At 34.5% G+C, this 25,749-nt stretch overlaps 1 protein-coding gene across 1 annotated transcript in view; it reads right to left on the bottom strand.

Moving 5' to 3' along the window:
* Positions 1–25,749, bottom strand: part of GPATCH2 (G-patch domain containing 2) — a 136,256-nt gene that overhangs the window by 22,581 nt on the left and 87,926 nt on the right. Inside the window, exons 6-8 of the mRNA XM_076334588.1 lie at positions 17,030–17,094; positions 14,287–14,326; positions 10,847–10,917 (exon numbers count right to left, since the gene is read on the bottom strand). Coding sequence (XP_076190703.1) covers positions 10,847–10,917; positions 14,287–14,326; positions 17,030–17,094 — 176 coding nt within the window. The remainder of the gene's footprint in view (positions 1–10,846; positions 10,918–14,286; positions 14,327–17,029; positions 17,095–25,749) is intronic.

Below are 25,749 nucleotides of genomic sequence, written 5' to 3' on the forward strand. Positions count from 1 at the left end.
CTGTGACAGCTGCATTCCTGGTGGACAGTTCCTCACCTGAGCCTTTTTTCCAGGAAAAAAAAAACCACCAACCTTTTGATAATGGGACACAGATTGTATGCTCAGGTTGCACGTAAGGTCTGCCTCTACTTCCATCAAACCCTCTCAGTGAATTAGAAGAATTTCACAGCTTTTATAGATATGCAGTATCAGGACACAGATTCCTGGAAATCAGGAACTTAAAAATCTTGTTTTATAGTTTGCTTGATTTTGTTTTTAATATGTGAAATAATTCACAAATTCATACATATTCCCTTCATGCTAACTTTCTGGAGGTTGTAGGAAGAACCACCCCCACCCCTCCCAACACCAGAGTGTTGACAGTGTTGAAAGGATTTCTCCCTTGGCTAGGAGCAGTAGACCAGTACTGCTGCAAATTAGTCTTGTCTACAAAATACATTAAAAGTCTTTATAGAAACTTTTCATTCAGTGCTAAAGAACCGGCAATGTAATAATGAAATACAATGCATATGCAGCATATATATTAATTTTTAATGCTTATGAAAATGAATATATATTTCTTGGTATCACTTTTCTCAGATACCATTCAGGTGAAATCAGTTCCACATCCTTTACAAACAGCAAAGCTTTTCTTCAGACTTGTCTAAAGAATGACATCATCTGTACAACAGATTGCTTCATCTGCCTCCAGAAGTGCAAAAACCATTACATTAACCACAAGCACTATGCACTTTATTTTCCTTTTATTAAATCTTAAACAGATGTGATAAACCCATGCAATTCTATCAAACTCCTTTCATTCTATGCCAATCTGTTCACAACATAACTTTAAACATAAGGGTGACATACCTGTATTATTAAAAGTCCTAGTGCAATCCTATTATTATGAGAAGAGTAGTCTTCCCCAGCCCCATCAGATTATCTCATCACCTAATACTATATCCTAATATGTTCCTTTCTGTTTTCTTTTTCAGCACTTTTAAGTGTCATTCAGACACAGAAGTAGTCCAAAATTTACCTGAACTCTACAAATCTACACACTCCACACTGGCATAATTTTAGCAAACACAATGGAAAATAAAACCTTAAATCACTACATATGTTTTGACACCCAACCTGAAGTCACTTACGTACATTATTTGTGAACTGAGTCTCTCAAAAAAAATTCTGCGGTAGAGGCCTACTGCCCTCAGAAAGGATAATGCATTGTTTTTTCTTGTTTCTAATTAGTAATTTAAGCATATGTTCAGCATTTAACTCTAAATGTTTGCCTTTTCCCCAAGCTCTAAGACAGCTGTCCAAGATGTGAATGCCAGAAAACATTTAAATATCAACATCTGTTGAATTATGTTAATTTAGTGTAATATAATTGGGCATGAGTTGGAATTGATCAAAAGTATATGAATTACACAAAGGCAAATCCAAACTAATATCTTGGTGTACAAACAAGTCACCAAGGAACACTGAGGGAGTAAAACCAAAAAATCCACTTCTGTTAAAAATTAAATAGCTAAAACCTACAGTTTTCTTCAACAAATGACATGATTTCACATTTTCAAGACAGGAAATTAATATATATACTCATTCAGAATATAAATTCTATATTCAGAATATTTCCAAATATTTTTGAGAGCAAGTTCCATTATTTATGTCAAGCAATACCTGATAAAAATGAGTAATGCTCATGTGTGTAATGTAGTTAGATAATAGGTTACAGTAATGGAATACCATCTTGTTACAGGACAATATTGTTTCAAAAATTCTAAAGAAAACATTCTTTTATTTCTTCTTCATCTTGCGACGTTGTCGATATCCAAAAGATATGGGCCCTGATCCAGCTCTGAAGTGATTTGGAAAATATCTTTATGACTTGAGCAATAACCATGGGCTTGAACAGCTAATTCCACAGAAGGACTTGATAGCTTACTCAGCTACACTATTTCTTCCAGATATTTCTGGACACAGATTTGTTTACTAAGCATGATATTCACTAAATAAAGTCAGTCTAGGACAAATCTATTTTGTTGAAAAGACTTTAAGAAACACATCCTACCTATATAGTTCTGGATTACACTCATATACAGTTAGGTTAAATTACTTCAAACATTAGCACCATAGCCAAAATCCTTTACTGTTAGAACAGGTACAGAGGAAGAAGCAACACTATAAAAATCCACAAATATCTAATATAGTAGCTTAGAAATGGAACAAGGAAAATGTCTTATCGGAATGGAAGCACTCAACCTCTTTACCTCCGTGCTGGGAAGGTGAACAACTGGCCAACTGGAATGAATTTGATCCACTATAAAAGACCGATAATTCAATTAATGTAGGTAAACAGCCAGCACAACGTAATGATTTTTAATCAGTCATTCATACCTAGATCTGGACCAGTCATCCAGAAGCTTTTTGACATATTACAAACACTACGGTCAGTCCTTAACCTACTGCCTTCCAATCAGTTCCAAGAAAACAACACCTCTGCAGCTGGACCCCAGCATCATTCTCCTCATTAGTCCCTTCCGCTTCCCTATTTTTAATATTGTGCTTGAGAAACAACTCTTCAAACAACCTAATTGTCTGGCCAAGACAGTACAGTTATAATGCAGTCAATCTGATAAACAAAGATATAATTGCGTGCAAGGTGGGATGAGGTGGGAAAAAAAAAATCACTAAAGCTAACTGAACATTAAGCAAATTATGCTTCCTAACACTCTGCACCCATTCCCCTCAGTAACTGTCATGCAACTCCATCGAGTACAAGGGGTCTGCATGTGTAGGAGTGAATGCACAATTTGACTTTCTAATAACAAAGGAGAGCAGGTAAGAGAAAGTTAAAGAAACTGACTTTTTTTTTTTTGTCCTTTTTAGTTTCAAAATTCTTTAAGAGCAAAAACTTCACTTATGTCCTCCTGCTCTATATTATTAACTAGTGATATTAAAACTTCTAAAAATCATATATATAAAGTAACAGGAGCCTTGGCAAAACAAATTCCCAAATCTAAAAGTGAAGAGGCTGAACTCCTTTTCTTCCTTTTGGCTAGGACAGTTACTGAACATTAGTTTTTTCCAGATAGGCTGAAATGTATCATTGTAATAAATGATCACAAATTCGAAATATCAACAAAGAAAATAAACATGGAAATTCTATATAATTTGAAACAAACTACTCGAATTTTCTTCTAAACTCTCTCTCTCCTTACACAAAACCACGGTCTGGATAGAAGTCAGCGTGCCTATGCCTCAGAATTTTAGTGAATGTGTGTCAATGGATGCTGCTTTGTGTATATGAGATTCAGGGATCCCTCCAAGCTTAGTAGGAACTCAATGTAAAAATTGCATGAACAGTTTAATTTACAATAAGAACAGAAAAACAAAATGCAAAATGACCTCTTTTGATTGCAATGTTGCTTAACAATAGGTTAAACAGTTTGTGGAACTACAGTGCAAGTTACTGCGCATAGCTCCTGCTCAGACCTTAAAACAGCAGGAATGGTCTTCACACCTCTGAAGCCCAAATTAACTTTATCCTTATGCCATTAGCATTTTAACAGGCAAGCTGAGACAAGCAAAGCTTGAGCTTTGGAGCACAAACTCGAGCAAAAAAAGAGAGAGAGTCCAATACAGTTGAGTGTGAGAAACAAGCATACCATGTGCTAAAATTCAGGTACTTGAACGTGAGAAGTTTGCTATCAATTTGGTCAGGAGAAAATTCAATCCAGATGGTATATCAGGAGGATCCAGAAGTACATAAAAAAAATCAGATAGCCTCTAGAAATTATTTTATATATATATATATTTTAAAATCAGGACTAATTGACTTCCTGTTAGTTCACATACTCATGTGTACCTGGAATTCAGGTATTTTCAGTATCATTTAGCAGCTTATTTATGTACAAAATTATAAAGTATATTAGATTTTAGCACAATAACAATGAAATTTGGCTTGTGGTTTTGTACTTAATTAGTTTTGCATTAAAGATGCAATGAAACTGCTCAGATCTACGGAAAAATGTATTTTCAAAACAGAGCACAGTCTCTTCAAAAATTTCTGCTACTTTTGCAAACGTTCTCATGGAAGTGGAGTTGAAATATGATTCTTTTAGGACACTTAGTGACTAATGTTCATTTAATCAATGGATACTTTAAATCTATCCATGAACCAATACTGAGGCTTGAGGATTTCCATGAAATTAAAAGCATCACATACTGGCTACATTTTGAAATAACAATCAAACTGTCATCGCCCCGTCCCCCTCCCCCAAAAATGAAAATCTTTTCGGCACCTTAAAAATAAGGCCATAGTATAGAAAACTCAATCACAAATTGCTCTCTTCCAAAATGGCACTATCTTTTATTCTTCCCAGAGAAGAAAAATACCAAACTGATGGAATAACGTTTCCCTGAGGGTGATGGCAAGGGAGGAAAGCAATGTGTCCTCAAACATAATTTAATCTGGAACTGCAAATATTATTAAGCACCAATCATAACGGTACAGTTACTGCTTCATGGCACTCCAAAGAGGAGATAAAACTGCTTAGTTGTTAATTTCTAATGATGTAAACACATTTGGATTTTAATGTTACATCTGAATCTCCTGCATTATTAGCTCTGGGGTTACAAGATATTAACTTACTACCTTTAACAATTTTACACTGGAATTAAAAGGCGTGTTTAAATATTACTTTCTTTTAAAGTATTTTTGTTGGGAATATGTGTTCATGTGATGGCAGAAGTGAATCACCTAGCAGAACTGCTATGCATTCCTTAGCTTTACTGCAGTGTAAGTATGTGCACATTTTCACATATAATTTTCAAAAACTGGCTGAATTTACCTCCTCTGGTATTGTAATTTCATTCCACAAAAGCCACATTAAACAATTACAGTTCTTGTAATTAACCAGTAGCCTAATGTACAGTTTTCTTATCCCAATCCATTAACAGCTGCTCAAAAAATGTAGTAATTAATGGTTTCATTTATTTTTGGCAAACCTGCAACTCAACAAATAGTTTTGTATCTGCTGCAAATTAGGACTCTTTCCCAAACAACAGATGACACGGTGGGAAAGAGGGAGCAGGCAGAATCCTTGCACATCTTTGTCTCTTTAGAAGATCAAATAAAGAGCAGCTGTAACGCTATTTGTCACATCTGTGTAAAAAAGTACCATGATCCGTATCATCAGATGAAAATGAGTAAGTGCTGTACAAATGTACACATGGGAGTTTCCCTTCAAACTGGGAAAGGCAGAAAGTTGTGTTTGTAACCAAAGCAATAATTCCTTTTGAAAAGCTCTCATCAGGTTTGGTGTCATTTTTCTCTTAGAAGCTTTCTTTAAATACTAATTCATAGAGAATACTGTTAGTCATAAAAAGTCAAAAAACTTGACAGACATCCTCTTGTACCAACACAAGGCACATATTCAAACTGGACTGAGAACTACTAGGGCAAGGAGGGAAAGAAACAGTTGCAGAAAATATGGGGAAGTTATGACTAATGGTCTGGGTTTTTATTGACGCATCACCATTTAGTAGCACCTGCCATATTCCCTTTATGTAACATTTCTTGTACTACTTCCAGGGTGTGCTTTCCTGAAGGTCTCCTTCAGGTGCGCAAAGACCCATATTCCAGTCTGTGCTGCTCACCGTGGCAGGACAAGACTTCAAAGACTTCTTGCCAGCTCAAAATAGAGCAGCAACAGGTAATCATTGGATGACTGGCACACAGTCCTCCTTTCACATTATAGTAATGGCTGAGTAGGTGGCTCCTCCTGATTTTTAAAGAAATGTCAAGGTACCACCTCTACCTCAAGCTATGGTCTACTCTGCAGCCACGAGAAGTGGCTAACTACTTCATACTAAGCTGCTGCTACATTGACTAGATTGTTAACTCAGCATCAGTTAGCTAGTTTAAATCTAACTTGTATAATTCTACTCCACCTTGAAATCACTTTTGTGAATACAACTTAGCCTTCTTTCAAGCCAGGACTGAGCTGCGTAAGAACTACAAACAGCTTTTTTTCCATTTTAAAGTTACCTGGGGGAGCGTTTGAGCCAACACGGAATTACCAAGATATGACCAAAAAAACCTGGCAAGTGGCAAAAGTTCTGGCACTATTTTCTTTTCAGTTTTGCAATTCATGCATGTGTCAAATTCCGCTTACAGTACAATAAGAAAAAATAAATATGTAGATAAAATAATTAACAATACTTAACAGAAGCACACTGTAAAAGAAATATGACACAAGACCATTATGTATAGTAAAGGAAATAATTATAAAAGTTTAACTTATTTAGTAGTCTGCTGTTTTCCCAATCTGCAATTCTGTTGTTTCTAGATTACAGCACAAATTAACTAGTTACGGCATCGACTGTATGACCAAAGGCAAAATATTAAGTTGTTTAAGTATTCTGGTTATTCTGTCAAATGAGGATAAAAGTACTTCTTAACTTCATACGGGTGTTGTGAGGATAAATACATTAAATATTAAGAGACAGGCAGACCGTTGTGAGATGGAGGTCCCCCATATATTTAACAAGATAATCACATGTTCAAAATCATGTTATAGCAGTTCTGCAAAATACCGTTCAACGCTGTCTCCACAGCTGACCAAATGAATCTCTTAGCCCTGGGGAATCTTCTTTAGGTAGAACTCATTTCTATAAAATTTTACAAAGGTGACTTAAGAGAATGTGTTTTACCTCATGATGGGAGCAGGCAAACAATGAGTGCATGATCAGCTATGGCAGTTCAGCTGCCAAGCAGCAACTTGTTAACTCGCCATAACTCAATCATGTTCAATTGTTTGCCCACAGCCCCGGGCTACAGACAGACATTTGGTCTGCTAACAACTGCGCCAGATGAAGACATTACTATCCCAAGCTATTTGTTATCACACATCTGCTGGAGATTATCATCTCCACAGCTCTGCCGGAGGAAGAAATCATGTGAGCACTCCCTAATATGGTTTGTACAAAACCAGCCAATTTAATTTAAATAGGTGAGTTGAGCTAACCAGGCTGGTTTTGCCCAAAGCATATTAAAAAATGCAGACAAAAAAACCTTCTTTACTGGCAAAAGAGTAGAGGATGAAAACAAGCAGCTGGAAAAATTAACACCTTCAAGCAGTGTAGCTGGATTGGGGAGGAGACTGTTCCTGTCCTAATGCAGAGAGATAATGTAAACAGAGAACTTTTTCAAGGCTATACAGGAGAAATAAATGCAGCTTCTAAACCAGTATTATTTAGTACTTTTTATTAATTTAACTAATTAATTGGAAAACTACATATTTGTAGATTAAAGCTTATCTGTAAAGGTAGCATAAATAGATATATATATTTAAATGTCAAATACAGAAGATCACGTGTTGAACTGTATCAGCATAATATAATCTATCCAGGTTCTAAGTTTTGTGGTGCAGGACTGTTCCCCTCCTTAACATTTGGTTCATCAGTAGCCGTATCAACAGTTCTCAACAATCTAGTTATCTTGCCACTAGTAAAAGTTGGTGCTAGTTTATATAGGATTGGTTCATTATAATTTATTTTGACAGAAGAAACCAAATACAAGCAACCCAGTACAGTAAAGCTCGCCCAGAAAGTATCAGTATTATTCCACCACAAAGAGACAGCTGCAAACCACTGCCGTGCTTAGAGCTCCACACCTTTTTGATGCGGATTTACAGAGTGAATTATTCCACTAGTCACTGATCTAATGTAATATGGGTATTTACATATTGTCTACATGCTGAGACAAGAACTGTGTTCAGTCATCCAAAAGGGGTGAGAAAAGTCAAGGCAAGCACAGAAAAATGTGTGTGTGTATACATATCTCATATACATACGAAAACCAGAAAAAAGGTCTTCCAGAACAGCAAACAAAAAAGATGCAGTCCCACAATAAGAAATACAGTTGTGTGTAAACTATACAAAGAAAGACCCAGAGAAATTCAGTCTTGCAATAAAAGCGGATTAAACTGTATTCTGGATAAGCACAATAATTTTATAAAAATTTCCAATACTTACCCACTGCTGCTGTTCTATCACCGCATTTAGCAACAAACAGTAAGACAATATAAGGTCACAGTGATTTACTTTTTGTATGTCTATTTTTAAGGAGGTTACTCATCTGAATTACCCTGACATGTCAACTGTAATAGTTTAACACACAAAGAACTAATTTAGAATTAATTTTAGAAAGCTTCAGACTTTCAACTGTGAGTAAGCACCTGCATTCAACAAAAGATTTAACTGCATATGCATGTTGTACACTGAAATAATGAAAGATTTACTACAATGTCACTTAATTCTGTAACTTAACCTTGTGACATTTGATTAGTATCACTGTAGTTTAGTGTTTTATAAAGTATTTAGGCACATGCAAAAATCTAAATGATAGATTTCCATTTTAAGATTTCATACGCAGTAATGAAAATGCACATTTGCAACTAAGGTAATATTCACCATTTTATTAACTCTGTGAACAATATTTGCTACTAAAACAATAATTTCTATAGGTACCTTGTTAAGCAGAAACATTTTCCTTCTCTGTATTGTCTGGTGAAACTAAGATTAACCCTTTTGGTAGAAGTGATAATTTAAAATTGTCATAACAAAATCAGCTTTCAATATTAACTAGAGATAAATCTGACATATGTCACTATGCGCCATGAATTTCGTTTGTAAGGAACAAAATACCAGAGGAATTGTCTTGAATCGAATGAGAATAGGTACTATGAACATATGAGGAGATGAACTAGGTATTTGTCATGTGTTGTTCCTATATATCTGCAACTCAATCTCTATTTTAGTTGTAACAGCTTTTGATAAAAAGCAAAATATTAGGTTATACAACACTTAAACTGTAGAAAGAAAGCAGTCACCAGACATGTTATTGGCCTGAGAGAAAAAAAACATTTGCACATGGTGCAAATTAAATTCTTATTTTCAGCAGCTAAACTGTAGCAAGAATGTTAAAATTTGTTCAATATACGTCTTGTAAATAAGACATATATGACTTGATATTCTAAGACAGCAGATGGCCTGTTAAAAATATCATTATCATAGAAGTTTGAGAACTTCTCTTCAAGTCACTTTAAAGAACTAACAGTAAAGTTTTTGTGGTAGGCAGAGAAAATGGCGGTTTTCTGAAAAAGCACAAATAACCATTTTGAAATAGTGACTCCATCTGGAGGAAAAAGCCTTTGAAAACAGAGATGATGGTACCAGGAGATGTTAGCAGGTGACCATGCTATTTTTAAAGGTATTATAGTATGATAATATACTGTGGCTTTATGTACGTCATAATAATGTTTTATGTAAGTCTTACTTTAATATTACAGATACTTTACGGAAAATGCCAGTCTTCAGTCTTGGATTTGCCACCTATTGCTTCTACACAACCCTGCCAGATGTTTATTGGGATAACAGTCTACTAACATACTGCTGATCGGATATGAAGAGAGGTTGAAGATCACTTCAGGTATTTAATACCATTTTAAAAATCTGTATTCTAACTGCTTGGGTAGGTAGCAATCACTTCACAAGAGCTTCACTGGTCAGAATAACAAACATATAAGTTATGATTCTGAATTCCTCGGACACCGTTTTACATTGCTACAGCATCAAAAAGATCCTAAAATGACTTTAAATATAATCTGTTTCTTACTGCTCACTTTATATCCACTTTATACTCTCAGTTTCATGAAAGAAGCCTGATAATAAGAGTGCATTTACGGTGAAAATTAATATCTGAAGTGAAGTTATCCTAAAATTCTGAGCAAAAATATGATTTAACAGGTGCGCTTGCTAGAAAACGTATGCAGAAATTTTCAAAATTTTTTGGGTTAATAGAAGAGGTTTAATAGACAAAGATAACCACAATTTCTGAAGATGAATGACCAACACTTGCATAACCAAATGTTTTAGAGGGTGTCACTAGAACTTGTATACAATGAAATAGATTCATATTTAATATGCATATTTTTGAAAGAAGTATTGGTCTCCCTTTCCAGGTATTCATCAAAGCAAGTATTTAAGAATATTAAAAACTTATTTCAGGATGACCACACATATACTAAACGACAAGTGCCTGAAAGACAACTGTCTCTCTCAAAACCATAGTATTACATGATGATATAAATCTAGTATAACTTTTTGAAAAAAGTAATTTGATAGCACATTGTCATCTTTACAGAACAACATAAAAATTGTGTAAGGTGTTGTGCATAGCAAGGGAAACATTTCTGTAGTTTTTAATTTAAAAAAATACTAGAATTAAAATAATTATTTGGCAGAATAGATTCGGCAGGTAACATACATAAAAAAACCTCTAGGAAGAGACTCCTAGACCAGTGCCCATCAGTTCAGTGCTGAATTTTTTGATTTTGAGGGGGAATAAAGAAGCTGGAGGATAGAACTAGGTTTGTTGTTAATAAGTTTTCAAAATTAAATTTTTATTGTCAAAACACAATATAAGTGTTACAGTATTTGAGTTATCTTCTTGATTTCAAAAGCTTGTATGCAAAATGGTAATTTTACACATTTTCAGCACTTAACTTACATGCCAGAAACACAGACCTTACTTTGGCATCCATTTAATTCTGATGTTTACTAAAGAGATTAAGTTTAGTAAGTGTAGTTGGATATAGTCAGCAATAAGATCTAATACCCATATTTTAAGCAAAGATTATGCCATATAAAAGAAATTCTTGAAAGTAAATCACAAAAAAGCCAGAACACCTCTGAAAATACCCCAAAAGAATGGTGTCATTTCTTAGACAAAAATTTGAGAGTTAAGAAATCAACAAATTCATAAACAGTATTAATGACAGCTGCAGCATTAACTTACCTGCTAGCTGTTTTTACAGAGCTGTTCTTCTTGTGTCCTCTCTCCGATCGGTTGTCTCGCAAGAGTTGAAGCTATTAAAAAAAAAAATGTTCAGAACAGTCTCACAAGCAATGCCTGTATTTGCTTTTTAGAAATGTTATCCTGACAATGCCATTATTTCCTGTCTTGAGTAATCTTTCAGTAGTTTTCATCCGACTCTAAAAGAGATGGCTATCTAATAGAATTTTACAACAATAGCTAATATTTCAAGATACAGCCACCAATTTAAAATTCCTAAATAATTGAAAACGTACAAATTAAAGCATTCTCAAAGCATACTAGAAAGCCATGCAATTCACAATTTCACAATTAATTTATCTGTAAAATTTTATAATTGTCACAATTTCAATTTAAATTTTCAAAGTTGTATAACGAAAAGTGTTGGGAGGACACTAAAATTACGAAAAACTACTCAAGTTGGCACTTGTATCTAAGCAGTTATGAAACAGTTATAAACTCTTCTAAGCCCCAGGAGCTTTTTTAATTTGAAAGTTGCAGAATCAACAAAAACATAGTATTAAAGCTTCCCATAATAGTGGGGAAGTAGGAATAACGAAGGATTCATTTAACTGAAACAGTGACTCAGCTTCTGGAACAAGCTCCGATGTACTCTATCTATTTTTAGACAAATAAAGGAAGACTTTTCATTCAGACTACCACCAATATTCAGAAGTCTGTTTCCAGCATTATGATATTTGTCAGGATGAGTAAAGTGGCAGTAACAGTAAAAAAATGACTGTGAAAAAGTTACACTAAAGAAATTAAAACTAGACAGTATAAAAATTACAAATGTTTCTTGAAACTAATCATATATTGAAGAAAGTATAGAATGAAAGACTGTTTAGAAACAGACTGCAGGTAAATTGATCTAATAGTCCCAGCAAACACATTTAAAAGTCCACTGGAAATTAGGAAACGATGAACTTTATGACTTGGCCAACCACACCTTAATGTTGTACATGAGCATGGACTCCAAAAAATGACACCTATCTGAAAAATTACACTTGACTCATTTTTCCCCAACACTCTATAGCTTGCTTCTTGTTTAAGGAATGCTCCTCATCATTTCATCTATGTAGTTCTCAGATGCAGTAAAAATAGTGCAGTCTGGTTTTAAAAGGCAATCTGAAGGATACATAAAGGTAAGGCACCTTATTCTGATAATTTTTTCATTTTCTTATCGTCAACAAATCAGAGCACTTACAATTCATATTTAAATGTAGCCACAATTTTTACCAGCATGACATTCATACAATGTGTATCTATTTCATGATCAAGCTAAGGAGAACAGTCCTACAGTTATCAATGTTCTCTGACTGATAAGTAAACTGTAGTTACAGCATGTACAAATACAGATCACCTGCCAGACTTTAAATTTGGCTAGTTAATTACTTGTGTTCTAACATAACAACTTCAACTCCAGAAATTAATTAAAAGAGAAAGTAGTAAACCCATGCAACCAACAGTTATACACTATGGATCTTCACAAATTTAGTGTGAATTTTATAGGCTGTCAAAATTGTCATAATTACATTGCACCATCATTCTCATTTCTTTTACCCGTCTAAAAAAAATAAGCCATTATGTGCCAGTAGCACCTATATTATTTGATGACATTAGCTTTGCTTCACAATTCGTTAGTAATCTGTAAGTTACGAATACAGTGAACTTCAGATAAGCTCTGAAAACACATCTCTTGGGAAATACGAAATAAACATGCAAAATTTAGAATTATTTCAAATCTACTATTATCTGGAAAAAATGAATTAATTTGTCATTATATACCAGCTAAACAGATGTTTTTCATGCTCTGGTGTGTGAAATGCTGAATGGATATTGCCAGTATATATGAAGTACGTTTTTATATTTCTTTTTTTATATTTCTCAGCATGGAAATTTCCATACTGTTTTAAGCTTAGAATCTTTTAAAAAAGTACACAGTACACTTCAGTTAACTACTCTATTATGTGAGACAATCAATATATTAAAAAATCTAATTTAAAAAAAAAATCACTCAAACTTATTCTAATCTAGCAAATTTGACTACTTATAGCATCAACATTTCAGGAATAGGATAAAGATTAACCCAAGAGAACTTCTTATCATGATTAATTAAGATGAAGCATGTTCATATTTAAAACGCTCTTTTTAATGTGTTTCTTCTACTAGGAAACGTGTTACAAAATAATGAGAGTTAAATGTGAATCATATAAAGCCGTCTGTTTAGACGTTAAGTGTCAGTCAGCTTACTGTAACATGTTAGAAGTTCACAATTTACAGCTATAACTGTACTATGTTTTATCCACTCTGGCAATTTTGGGCACGTAATATAACTTTTAGAGATTCAGCTTGCTCTGGAGTTCAAAAGAAGGGAGAGGGGACAGGAAAGAGTATACACTGATTTAAACTATGACTTACTGGAGCTACAAGTGTTCATGATGGATCATCCTAAGATGAACCCTCCAAAGATTCTATAGATCTTGTTTCCTTTTGAAGTTTCAAATCTATTTAAATTTGTAAATGTACTGGCAAACTGGCACAGAGCTAATGAAATCAACTGTGTTACATCAATTTTTACCAATTTAAAAAATTTACTATGGAACTTTAGTCTTAAATTTCAATGCATTGCTGATACGTTCAGCTACTTTTACTGAATAGTTGAAGTTAACTATACGTTTATGAAATGAAAGCAGACTTATTTTCATATTATAAAGTTCTTGGACAGTATGTTCTGTTTAGACCTTACTACCACCCATAAAGAAAGGTATTCCCCCATGTCTGAAGACAAGCTAACGAAGTAAGTGCTATGTTGCTAATCAAATATTAAACATGTCTTCGCATTCCCTCAACCACATCTCTAGGCCTGGACCTCCTAGGGACTACATTGTAGGGGCTCAGCAGATAAACTAGTGAGATATTTTCACCAGTATCTGCACCACGATGGAGATTTAACAGTTCCTTTTTTACTGCTGTGGTCGTTTTAACCAATGAAATTCAGAAAAATGGAATTGAAGATCTTCCTGTAGAAGTCTGCCCACTCTTGTCACTGTTCTGTATTTCTTAATTTTGCGAGTCAAATGTTTTGCTTTCCAGCATTTTGAGAAACGCAGTATTTGGAGATACAATTAACAAAATCGTTAAAAAAAAAACAACCCAGACTTTTCATTTAACCTGTTAAAACTCAAAGTTACTTACCTGAAATTAAGTGACTAATTAAAGATTTTTAATTAAGGGACTTTTTGAAATGCACTGGTGTTAATACGTTTCCTTACAAGAAAATATGAAATCAACCTGCTTTGTTCATAATTTCTTAAAATATTAGGCCACTACCTCTGGAGTAGAGGTAGTTAAATTCCTTTATACATCTCAAGTAAACTGTTCTTGATCAAAGCAGTTCTTACCTGGCTGTGTTCCTTCCTAGCCCCAGGGCTAAACCAGTGGCTGTGGGAGAAAAAGAAAAGACAGGTTTAACAATATAACTAACAAAGCACATGCTGTCATATGACCAGTCTGTGCGTGCTTTTGGGTATTTTATTGTCTGCCAGGAAAATACAGCCTTTGGCTATGCTTTATTTTAATGGGATATTTTTACTGCACTTTCTAAGTCTGTAATAGTTTTGAAAGAACGCACCACAAATTTCACTTCTGAGTAGCTATTGGCTTTATAGGTAATTATATTTTGTCAAACAAGCTAAAATAATATATAAATGATAGTATTTTAATATACTGTAATGCATGTGCTATAAATAAAAGTAATTCCATATTTAGTACTGAAGTGTTACTTATTAATGATCATAGCTGAAAAGATTTTTAAGTTCCGTGGACTACCTGGTAGTTGTTAATGTATTATTTCACAAACTGAGTTTGAATCTAAAGTGAAATTCAAAGTCCGTAAATTCAGTGGCTTCATATCTCCACACAATTGCACAATTGTGACTATTGGCAGCCTTATTTCATAGAGGTGAAAATTTGGACTAAGACGTCGACACGCAGGGACAAGAACTCACAATGTGACTTTTCTCTCAATAGCAGTAAAAGCATATTAATACTGGTTCACATACACACTGTGATCACATAGAGCTGAATTAACATCTGAATGTAGCTGTAGTAAGCATTATACAAACCTGGGGCAAATCTTGACACTTGCAAAATGAAAAGGAGAAGGAAAAAACAATTAAAACAAGGGGGATCTGAAATTACATATAGTACCTACATATTACTCATGTAAGCAAGCAATAGGTTTTGGGCAAAGGATAAAATAATTCCATCCATTATAATATTGCACAAAGACCATCACATTATCTGCTATTACGCTTGTAAGTTCCTCTAGAAGTGTAACCATAGATTATAAACTTAACCTAGTCATGCTTTTTCTGAAGTAGTTAAATTCAATAGTCTACTCTCATTTTTTTCCCCACAGCAGCCACATAATGACACTAAAATTTTTACTTTAATTAATATACTGAGAAGAAGCAGTTTCCACAGAATTGTCTGGTCTAACTTTTATTCTTTTTTTAAGTCACAAATCTGAAAGTTTTCTGGCTTTTTGTCACTGATTTTTTGTGAGTTTGCTGATGAGCAGTCAACCACCTCATTCTTGTATACAAGACCAGCTGTCACCAAAACCTGCATACCGCTAACTCCTTTTTCTACTTTTAAGGGGATTAAGGACAAGAAGTTGGAAATGACAAAAGAATGACAGCAATAAAGTTAAAAGTATACTTTGAGGTAAAAATTAGAGACATTTATATATTTTGGACATGAAACGTTCATCAACTGCACCAAATAGTTCAAAATCTGAGGAAAACAGGGAGATCTCATACACACACAACTTTGATGTTGGCAGTGGATGAAAAGAAAAACCATCACATTTGCGAGTGACCCAACAAATCAGGTCACAAACATCCAGAAGCTGACGAAGGTAAGAAATATAATAGGTTAGGTCTAAATTCCACATAGATGAGTGTCTTGTCTCTGACCAATGTCAACAGCAAATGCTCAAGGAGGAGCAGCAAACTGGGGTATCCTCCTCCATATAAACTCTGCTGGTTTGTGGCAAATCAGTGGATTAGAAACTAAATTATTTGATATATTTTCCAATAGAAATACACTTTACTAAGTAATTTGAATGCGTCTCATATTTAGACATTAAAAAACATAAAGAATAAGACCTCTGGTAATGAGAATGTGATATTCACGTCACACTTTTTTATAATTTTGTCCATTCACTTAATTACAGTATTATTTGTTTGCTTGTTTGTTTTAATAAAATAAAGTAAAAACCATAAAGTATCAGTTGAATTACTTTACGATAGAAATAACTTATGAAATCACAACCTCTTTAGTTAACACACACAATACCAAGTTATGGGGTGCAGCAGAAGTGGATTAGTAGCATAAAACAGTTGGTACTGAGGATCTGATGTTTGTAGTGTATGTGCTTTGGCAAATTTTGTTTTAAACTGATAAATGTATCCCCAAACATTATTTCCTAATCATGCATGTCTGCGTTTTAGATTTCTGATTTAGAAAATATAGGAAAATTTAATCTTCTTATTGTAACTATTAAAAAGAGATAACCAAGAAATAATGCTGCTAGTGTTGTCAGCTGAACAGAATAAGAGTTTACAGTAATGGCATACTGGAATAACTTAATGAACTGAACGACATTCCCTATTTACATGTGTCCAAACAATTAATTCAATGTCTTTTTGTGGAATTTATGATAACCTTCTTCCTCACATGATACATCATGTTTAAGACTCAAAGATGCAATGCTTGTTTATTTTTATATATTCAAGCTTAGCATTTCTGAATTTCCCTTTGGAGAAAAATAAAGGTGGTCTTTTTAAACAGCCCATATGTGGTATCTAGCCTTAAGAAGTGTTGCGTTTTAGGAAAGCATATACTTAAGCAGGTTAATAAAAACACTTTTATAAAGCACTGAACTTCACGTTTCATTAAGAAACATAAAATGAATTACAAAGGATTATAAATATTATTATTAAATAAAGATCATTATGTAACTGAGCTGAGGTTCTCTTATCACATGTTTGTACAGTTGTAAAATGTGGCTTTGGGACAGAGGTACTACTGTAAAGCAAACAATAATAAAAAGTTATAACTCCCATCACTGATACTCACTCATGGTGAAGAGAATCCTGAGACAAGTGAACCGTTTTCCTGCTACCGCCTGGTCCTGGAGTCATCTAATGGAAAAAAGCAGGAAAAAAAGTCTTTGAATAATGGGGCAGCATACACACACAGTGATTGTTTATTAAGAAAACATATCATAAATACTAAATACAAAATAGAGACAGTACACTAGATACGGTAAATGCAATTAGCAATATCGGCAATTTTGAAGTAAAGCGAGTGCAGAAAGTGCTATACAAGATTTACCAAAATCCTTAATATGTAATTCTGATTGGATATCAGACATCAGACATTTACAGATGTCAGGAGCCTAACTGGCTTTTGAAAAGTCCATGAAGCACTTCATCTCCAAAAAATGAAAGTTAGATGTTTTGAAAGTCATATTCAACATACTATCCTTATTTATGGATAATACAGCAACAAATTTATTAACAAATACTCCCAACCTTTATATCCCAACACAAAGCTTTTGAAATTCAAGTTGATGTGGGATAGAAAGCAATATATACCAAAACCAAAATTACATAGTGTGCTCAATCTAAGAATGATCTTAAGAATGCATGATAGCACATGCAGACTTTTGCAGATGATGATATTCTGGTATTGCTCAAGAATGCATTCAAACAGCTTCATTTTTATTTTTAGAATCTGCTTAATTTGTCTGCATGTGTAGATAGGTAAAAGCAGAAGAATAAGAGACCACCTGATGAAACTCATGCTTGAAGAGCCAGAGCAGAAGGCAAACTATTCCTGTTAGAAAGAATGCAGGAACAAATTTTCAGTTCCTTGAAGATAGTTTTATAGCCAGTAGATGACCACAGGTGGGAATGAAGTCAAATGTTCTGCCAGTTTTGAAAGGAGACCACAAAACTCAATGAGAATACATTTATATGGCTCAGGCTTGCCAAAAGTACATAAGCAGAAGATTCACAGATAAAAGCAGCCTACTCTTTGTTGAAAGAACAATGTGCTCAACTTTTAAAGAAAAGTATCCCTATTCATCTGGTCTCATGCTGGAGAAAAGCCAGGGCAGTCGGAGCTCCAAGTCTGGAAAACTTTCAAAGAACACTGAATAATTTGAAAGCTCCATGTGGTTAAAGTATTTCACCAAATCTGTTTCTTTGATCTGAAGAATGACGTCACTTGGGGCAGAATTGAGAAACCCTAAAGTGTTGTCACCTTTCTGGCTGGTGATGATTGAAAAGAATTGGTGACACCTTACCGCAGAAAAATCTATGCAAACATACAAATCCCTAGTAGAAGAAATCATGGCAGCCACACGATAACAATAAAATAGTGACCAAACGTTACTTTTCCAGTGTCATAGTTCACCTAATAATAAGAGCAAGAAACGTCAATTCACAAAGACAGACCTAGAAATATGAACAAGTATTTTAATATGTAATTTCCAAATGTTAAGATTAATAACTAAACTGTTACTTTAACACTATAGGTAAACATGTAGCTCAGCTCTCGAGAGTTACATCCTGCATTAATCTCAAAATGAGGTTTTCATGCTATTCCAGTGGGTATCCCTGGAATATAGTAATCCATTTTCTACACTGTGGCTATAAGAAAAGCCGACTGTGCCTATGTCATGCTTTGTTAGAGGTTCATGATCACATTATCTCATGGTGGACCTGACACTTTTATTCAGTTTACAGTATGTTCTGTGTACAGGCAACTTATTTCCTTTGCCAGGGCTGCTGACAACCTTTTCCACACTATATTAATCTTGTTTACAGACTTTATCTTGGTACAAATATCAGAAAACTGAACTTTTTATCTCAGGGAGAAAATAAACAACATGTTGACAGAAGCAAAAGCTATTTTCTGGACTAAAATTGGTTGTTTACCTGCAGCCATACTTATGGAAACAAGTTTAAGTTTCCAGCTTACTCAAAATACATAATCTGAAATTTAATAAGCATGGAAATTTCAAGAAAAATCACTTGATAAATTGCCAGTTTTAAAATAATATCTAAACCACAGAAGTATGTTTTTCCACTAATTTATATGAGAATATGATCTTGCTTGGAATACAGTTACAACTGATCACAAAGTACACTGCTGAGGTTTCTCTTGCACACCCTAGATAGCTTCAGTTACCAAGCAGCCACAGAATATTTATAAAACTAAACTCATAATGCATACATATAGATCTTTATATAAAACTGAATGCTGATTATTGTAAGATTCACAATATGTTAATGCAAATGAATTCATATCTGAAGAAAACTGTTATCTAGGGTGTAAAAAAAACAAAACAAAACCTATTGCCAATCTTCATCCGCTAACTCAGTATTAGAAAAATCTACTGCAAAGTTCTGCTGAATCTCCACAGAAGAGAGAGCCAATTGCTCCAGAAAGTGGCAGGAGATTGCAGGACACTAAAATCAAAACAAATACCCTCTCAACCATTCAGATTCTTTATTAATGAAAAAAAGAATGCATAGTTATCTAGAATTGGTTTAGGTGATGAAGTCGCAGTGCACAAGAAGAAATCATGGTTTAAGGTAAGTACTACCTTTCTCTTCGGATACTAAGAACAAGCAATGCTGAAAGTTTGCCCAACTAAGATTTTTTAATTGAATGTATGTGAGCATGCGTGTCTGAGTGCATACATGTGTATCAGGGAATCAGAATTACTGTGATGGGAGTGTTTAGAAGACTGACAGATCAGGCCTGTTTTAAACTTTAAACTAAGTTCATTCATTAACAACACACTTCTTGGTAAATTCTTACACGCTATTAAACATCCTCCTTATATACAGAAGAGTGTTAGCGTTTAACACTTGTATGCTAAATTAGCTGTGAGTGCACAGTATCATAGAGATGATGCTGTATAATTAGAACTGATGGCTATGGTCCTTGATGGTTCTTTGCCACAGGGGTCAAGGTGTCCAGGACTGAGCCATCTGAGAAAAGACGTTGGAACTGAAGTGGGCTTTTCTTCTTTCTCATCGAATTCTCCTTGCTTATGTCTGATGTCTTTATGTTACTGCTCCCTCTGAAAAAGTGAGGGGGGGGGGGGGTGCCTTCTCTTTTTTTGTAACAAACACCTGAGCCACGGGCAAGTTAAGTGCAATCTGAAAAAGCTCATTTTGATAATGTCCAAGTGCTGTAGACTACTTCTGCCACATGCTTTAGAGTAAAAAATGCAGCAGATTTTTTTTCTAATAATATAAATATAGTAATATTTTTTCAAATCTTTTGATGGATAAACTTTTGGAAAAAATGCCATGGCATGCTTTAAAGTTCATACACAACATGAACAGAATTCTGGCTTCAAAAGTTCCTTCCTATGAGACATTAAAATGTCTAGGAAATGCCCAATAACCTCTTTCAAGCTTTTTAGCAGTATATTTAATGATCTGTGTTTCTAGAAGTCGCACTACCCCATAACCGAACACAATCACACTCATACTGGAACTTAGGTAACTGTAACTAATATAAAAAGTGGAAGTATTTCTAACTATTTCCTCTAACTAAGAATAGCAGCTTTTAAAAAACTTACTCGATGTAGCAAATGACTAGGAATGATGGCCTAGAGGATGAGGAACAATATCGACCTTCAAAAAGAAATATTACGGGTCTTCACACAGCCCAAGTGTGTTGCAATCTGTACTGTGGCTTAGTTGCATAAAGCAGCAAAATAAGTAGGAGTGTAAAGGACAACCAGGAAAACCTTTGAGCCTCCTTGCTTTTCATCTTCCTCCTGTGCAAAGTCTCTCCAGCAACACACTGCACAAGAGACACTGTAATCTACAGTTGATATAACTGTTTTAATATGAATAAAGCTTAGGGTCATCTTTGGAACTCTTAATTTCTTCTGGCTACAAGTCCTTTTACCATTACTTGAATAAGACAACAGGGTGGTGGTTGCATACTGTTTACAGAGTCCCTGTAAACGTTTCCAAATGCCTCTTAAACACTGGCAGGCTTGGGGCATTGACCGCCTCTCTAGGAAACCTGTTATAGTGTTCGACCACCCTCTTGGTAAAGATAATGCTTCCTAATGTCCAGCCTAAACCTCCCCGGCACAGCTTTGAACTGTTCCCATGCGTCCTATCACTGGATACTAGGGAGAAGAGATCAGCACTTCCCTCTCCGCTTCCCTCCTCAGGAAGCTGCAGAGAGCAATGAGGTCGCCCCTCAGCCTCCTCTTCTCCAAACTAGACAAACCCAGAGTCCTGAGCCACTCCTCACAGGACATGCCTTCCAGCCCTTTCACCACCTTTGCTGCCCTCCTCTGGACGCACTCAAGGACCTTCACATTCTTCTTAAATTGTGGGGCCCAGAAGTGCACACAGTACTCAAGGTGAGGCCGCACCAATGCTGTATTCATCGCCTCTTTTGACCGGCTGGTCATACCACTGAGTGAGAGGGAGCAAAACGTCTACTGTACAGTCACAGGTTGCTTGAACACTACCGTTTACTTTATATGAATACGGTAAGAGGTGTCCAAGACTGGAGTCTACATAGAACATTATTTAAAGAAAAAGAATCAATTTAGTGGATCAATTTATGCATCTTTTAATAAAATAAATATTATAGCACTATTTTAATTTACATGTGCTGTAGTTTAAAAAAGGTACTACCATGTGCCAACAAAAAATACAGTAAGTTAACACAAAACAAAAATACGTTACATCCTTACTTAACAATTCTGTTTACTTCTCATTTGAAGTATATTTCAATGTTCAGTTACTGAACAGCCCGTGGAAATCATTAATTATTTTTAAAGACACCTATAATACAGAACTCCCAAGTACAGATGTGTTCCACACACAGTATCTTCTTAATACTTAAAATAATATAAACCAAGTTAAAATGCATACTCAAGCATACCTCTTCTCCCTTATTTTTTCCCATGCTATCACACAATCAAGTGAACAAGTACACTTCCTCTTTAGAATTTATGTTAAGCTTAGGAAATACATTTCTGAAAAAATACAGACCACGTCCTATTCATAATTGTACCTCAGATATGTTTTCCATTACTGAAAAAATAAATTTCTTAAAAGTTAAGTAATTTTTAAATACCGAAAGTGATATTTTTGTGTTTTAAATTGGATTTTATGCCAAACACTCCATAGCATGTGCAGTGAAAAGACATTACTGAGCTCGTTTTTTACAGGATGTTATTTCCTTGCTATGATTTGGTGGACTTGGCAGTGTTAGGTTTATGGTTGGACTCGATCTTACAGGTCTTTTCCAACCTAAATGATTCTATGATGTGTTTAAAGAATCCACATTAATAATTTGAATGCTTAGCTTAGCTATCACAGTGTGTCACATTCATAGTATGCAAAACCAGTAAAATTTCAGCAAAATTTTGCTGAACACTAGTTACACAAATAAGCTATCCACTTTTTAAAATTAAATAGGTCCCTTTTTCCACTCTACAAATTAACTGCTATGATCAACTACAGATTAACACATGGAAAAATTAATTATATTAACCAAATCTTTTAAATTCCAGAAGAAAAGATACTTTTTTCTGGGTTCACATATTTATAGTATCTTTCCCTAAAAACACTATATTGATGAATACATTTTGAAAAGTTCAGTAGCAAATCCAATTTTCTCAAGCAGGAGTTTCTGCAAAACAAGTTGTTGTCCAAAACAAAATGCAACTAAAATCAAAGTCCTGGACAACAGGATTTTGCAGTGGAAATTACAGCATCATAATGGCAATTCCATAATTCACAGATCTGTAATTGCCAATTTACAGGAAATTAAATCAAACTATATCGGGGAAGAAATAGAGAAAATCTATTCTCTACGTTTTATTGTGCTGATTAAGAGCAATTTCTTATTATTTTCAACACCAATTTATTATCACTCATTTTATACCCCTTCTTCACTAGAAGCATTGGAAAGCACCTACAATAAACAAAGCTCTGGATTTAAAATACATCTTTAAAAAATATAGATACAAATTCTTTGACTTGGAGCAATATAGAAAACTAAGAAAATAAACACAGTTTTCACAGTATACATTACTGAATCATTGCCATAACCCCAGCTTGACATTACCATTACATTTTTATTCCCTCTACAAGCACTCTTGCTGAAGGACCCAAACTGACCATTCCAGAGAAACATCTCTTTAATGTACGGATTACCTTTAAGTGATGCTCAGTCAAACTCTACAAAGTCTTCATGAAGACATGGTTCACTGGCAGAATAGTTCTATGCCAGTTACTTGCTACTCTAGTTATAATTCTTTAAAATTGACCTCTTACTAACATAGTGTTGCAAAAATCAATGGATTATTGCCATTCTACTTGCAAAATATATGCAAGTGATAAGGAAGGAGAAAAACCTCAAGAAAAATAGGTCAAAAGACATGGACTTTAATCCTAAAGCAAACACACATCTTCCTGTACATGTTTTACTGTTTTCTCTTAATTAAAAAGAAGAAGAAACAAAAGAGCTATGCACCCAGTAACTTTCTTGGAGTTAAAGAATATGTCCCAGCTCCCCAGTCTCTCTAGTGATTTCACACACTGTTAAGAGTTTTCTCTACATTTCTTTTCACACAACTGATCAAAACACCTCTATATCCTCACGTGTGGTTTTCAACTGAATGATTAACAAATGGAAGACAAAAACTATGGTATCGGAGATTAAAAGAAGAAAAGTCCACTATTGAACATAGCTCCTTCAGAGAAAGATGGAAAAATTTAAATCTCATGTATAAAAGCAAAACAGGGAATTTCTTTGTAAATCTTTGCTATTACAGTTTTTCTCTGCTGCTTTTAAGATAAAACCTGAATTTGAAATTAAATAATTATAAATTTAAAACAAAAAAGACTTTTGAAAAGAGACTGGCCTGGGTGTAAGGTTTTTTGTTTGTTTGTTTTAAATGGTAACACTAGCAGAAAATATCACAGACCATGTTTTGTCCTAAATCTTTGTCAGAGGGACAAGCTACTATATCCTATATAATAGGCAACAGAATAAGTTTAATGATGCATTGTAATGATATACAGTAATGCATAGATATTGCCTTTAGGTATGTGATATGGCAACACTGGGGGAGCTATTAAAACAGAGAAAATAAGTACTAGTGTATAATGTAAAAAAAATTATTTTGGTTTACAGAGAAAGCATCAGGTAAAGTGAAAAGTGCAAGTATCCTATCTGCAAGGAAGTCAGTAGAAGAGTTTCTTTGAGATTTCTAATATTTAACATGAAATAGTACTATGTGGCACCACTGCTCCAACAGCAGCTCACAGCACTGCAAAAAATGGACTTATTTATAAGTCTCAAGAAAAAACTACAAACCAGATTTTTTTTTTTTTTTTAAATTAAACCAACTCCTTGTTAAAAGGCAAATGCGAGATCCTCAGGACTGCATAAACACACCACACAGCACCACTATTTCAATTTTTTATATTAGGAAAGGGAGAATCTTCAGGGCAGCTGTCTGAATTGTATTAAGATATGGCAACAAAACAATGGCCAAAATTTTGCTACTTCATTACTCTGTAAATAGCTAATATTTAACAAATTTTATTTAAATGAAACCAAATTTCCCTTAGTACAAAGAGCTACTAATTAAATGCTGCAGTAATATGCTGTGTATTAAAAAAAAAAAATCTTTATTATGATATTTTAGCTGTCTGTTTAGATGTAAAACTTACTCTAGGGTGAAATCTTAGCTTCACTAAGTCAACAGGATTTTGTCTTCAGTAGTGCTGGGACCGTATCCTTGTTAGTTAAGAATGATCTAAAATGCTGAAATAATGTTTTCACTTATAAAATCATCAATAAGTGAAGTTACCCACAGGTGATATAGACAGGAGGAAGGAGCAAAGCAGTGATTAGTATACTAGCCTTGACCTGGGGGATGGAGGTTCAATTCCTTGCTCTGCTGCAGGCTTGCTGTTTTGACCTTTGGTAAGTTGTTTTCTGCAGCTCAGTTCCTCATTTGGGAAAAACAAAAAAAAAAAACATACAAACAAGACCCTCCTTTCCCTTCCCAAAGTAATCTGTAATAGTTTTTCCTTACTTCATTAAAAGTACTGTAATATAACGACAGTAAAGATTGTACCAACAACAAAGGATGTCATCAAAGCATTTGCTTTAAGACTGCTTGAAGTATACTACTGAAGGTGATTTTTATTCCTACTGCCACGGGACTTATTATAGGAAACAGAAAAACATCAATATTAAGTGCATTTACATATATGAGCGGAATTACTCAGAACTCTTTGCAGGTACAATTCATACTATGACAGTTCATGGCAGCGTAAACTTACTCAGAGTGGATTAAATAACCCATGCACACAACAAAACCCCCATTTGCACATCACCACCCAGCTTCAGTAGCAAGCTATGAGTGGCCTCTACTGGCTGACCAAAGGCTACAGAAGTCACTAAGCTTTTGCTATGAGTTACAACTGTGGTTGTCAAGTGTGTGAAGAAAAGCTAATAGAAGGAATATGCTCGTCAGCGCTAGATAATTCACTTACGCTGTGGCTAAAAATAAAAGGCAAACACAAGATGAGTGATACAATAAACAGTGGGAGAAAAAAACCAAACCTTTAACACCGGCGCTCCTAAGATTTGTCAAAATATATACTGTAAATACACACATGCAAAAGCCCATTTTCCAAAGCTGATAATGAAATTCAGCAGGATATACTGTGCTAGCTCTAAAGGTGGAAACAAACCCGAAACTCAAGTAGTTTATA

Source organism: Aptenodytes patagonicus, chromosome 3, assembly GCF_965638725.1.
Source record: "Aptenodytes patagonicus chromosome 3, bAptPat1.pri.cur, whole genome shotgun sequence".
Classification (NCBI taxonomy): domain Eukaryota; kingdom Metazoa; phylum Chordata; class Aves; order Sphenisciformes; family Spheniscidae; genus Aptenodytes; species Aptenodytes patagonicus.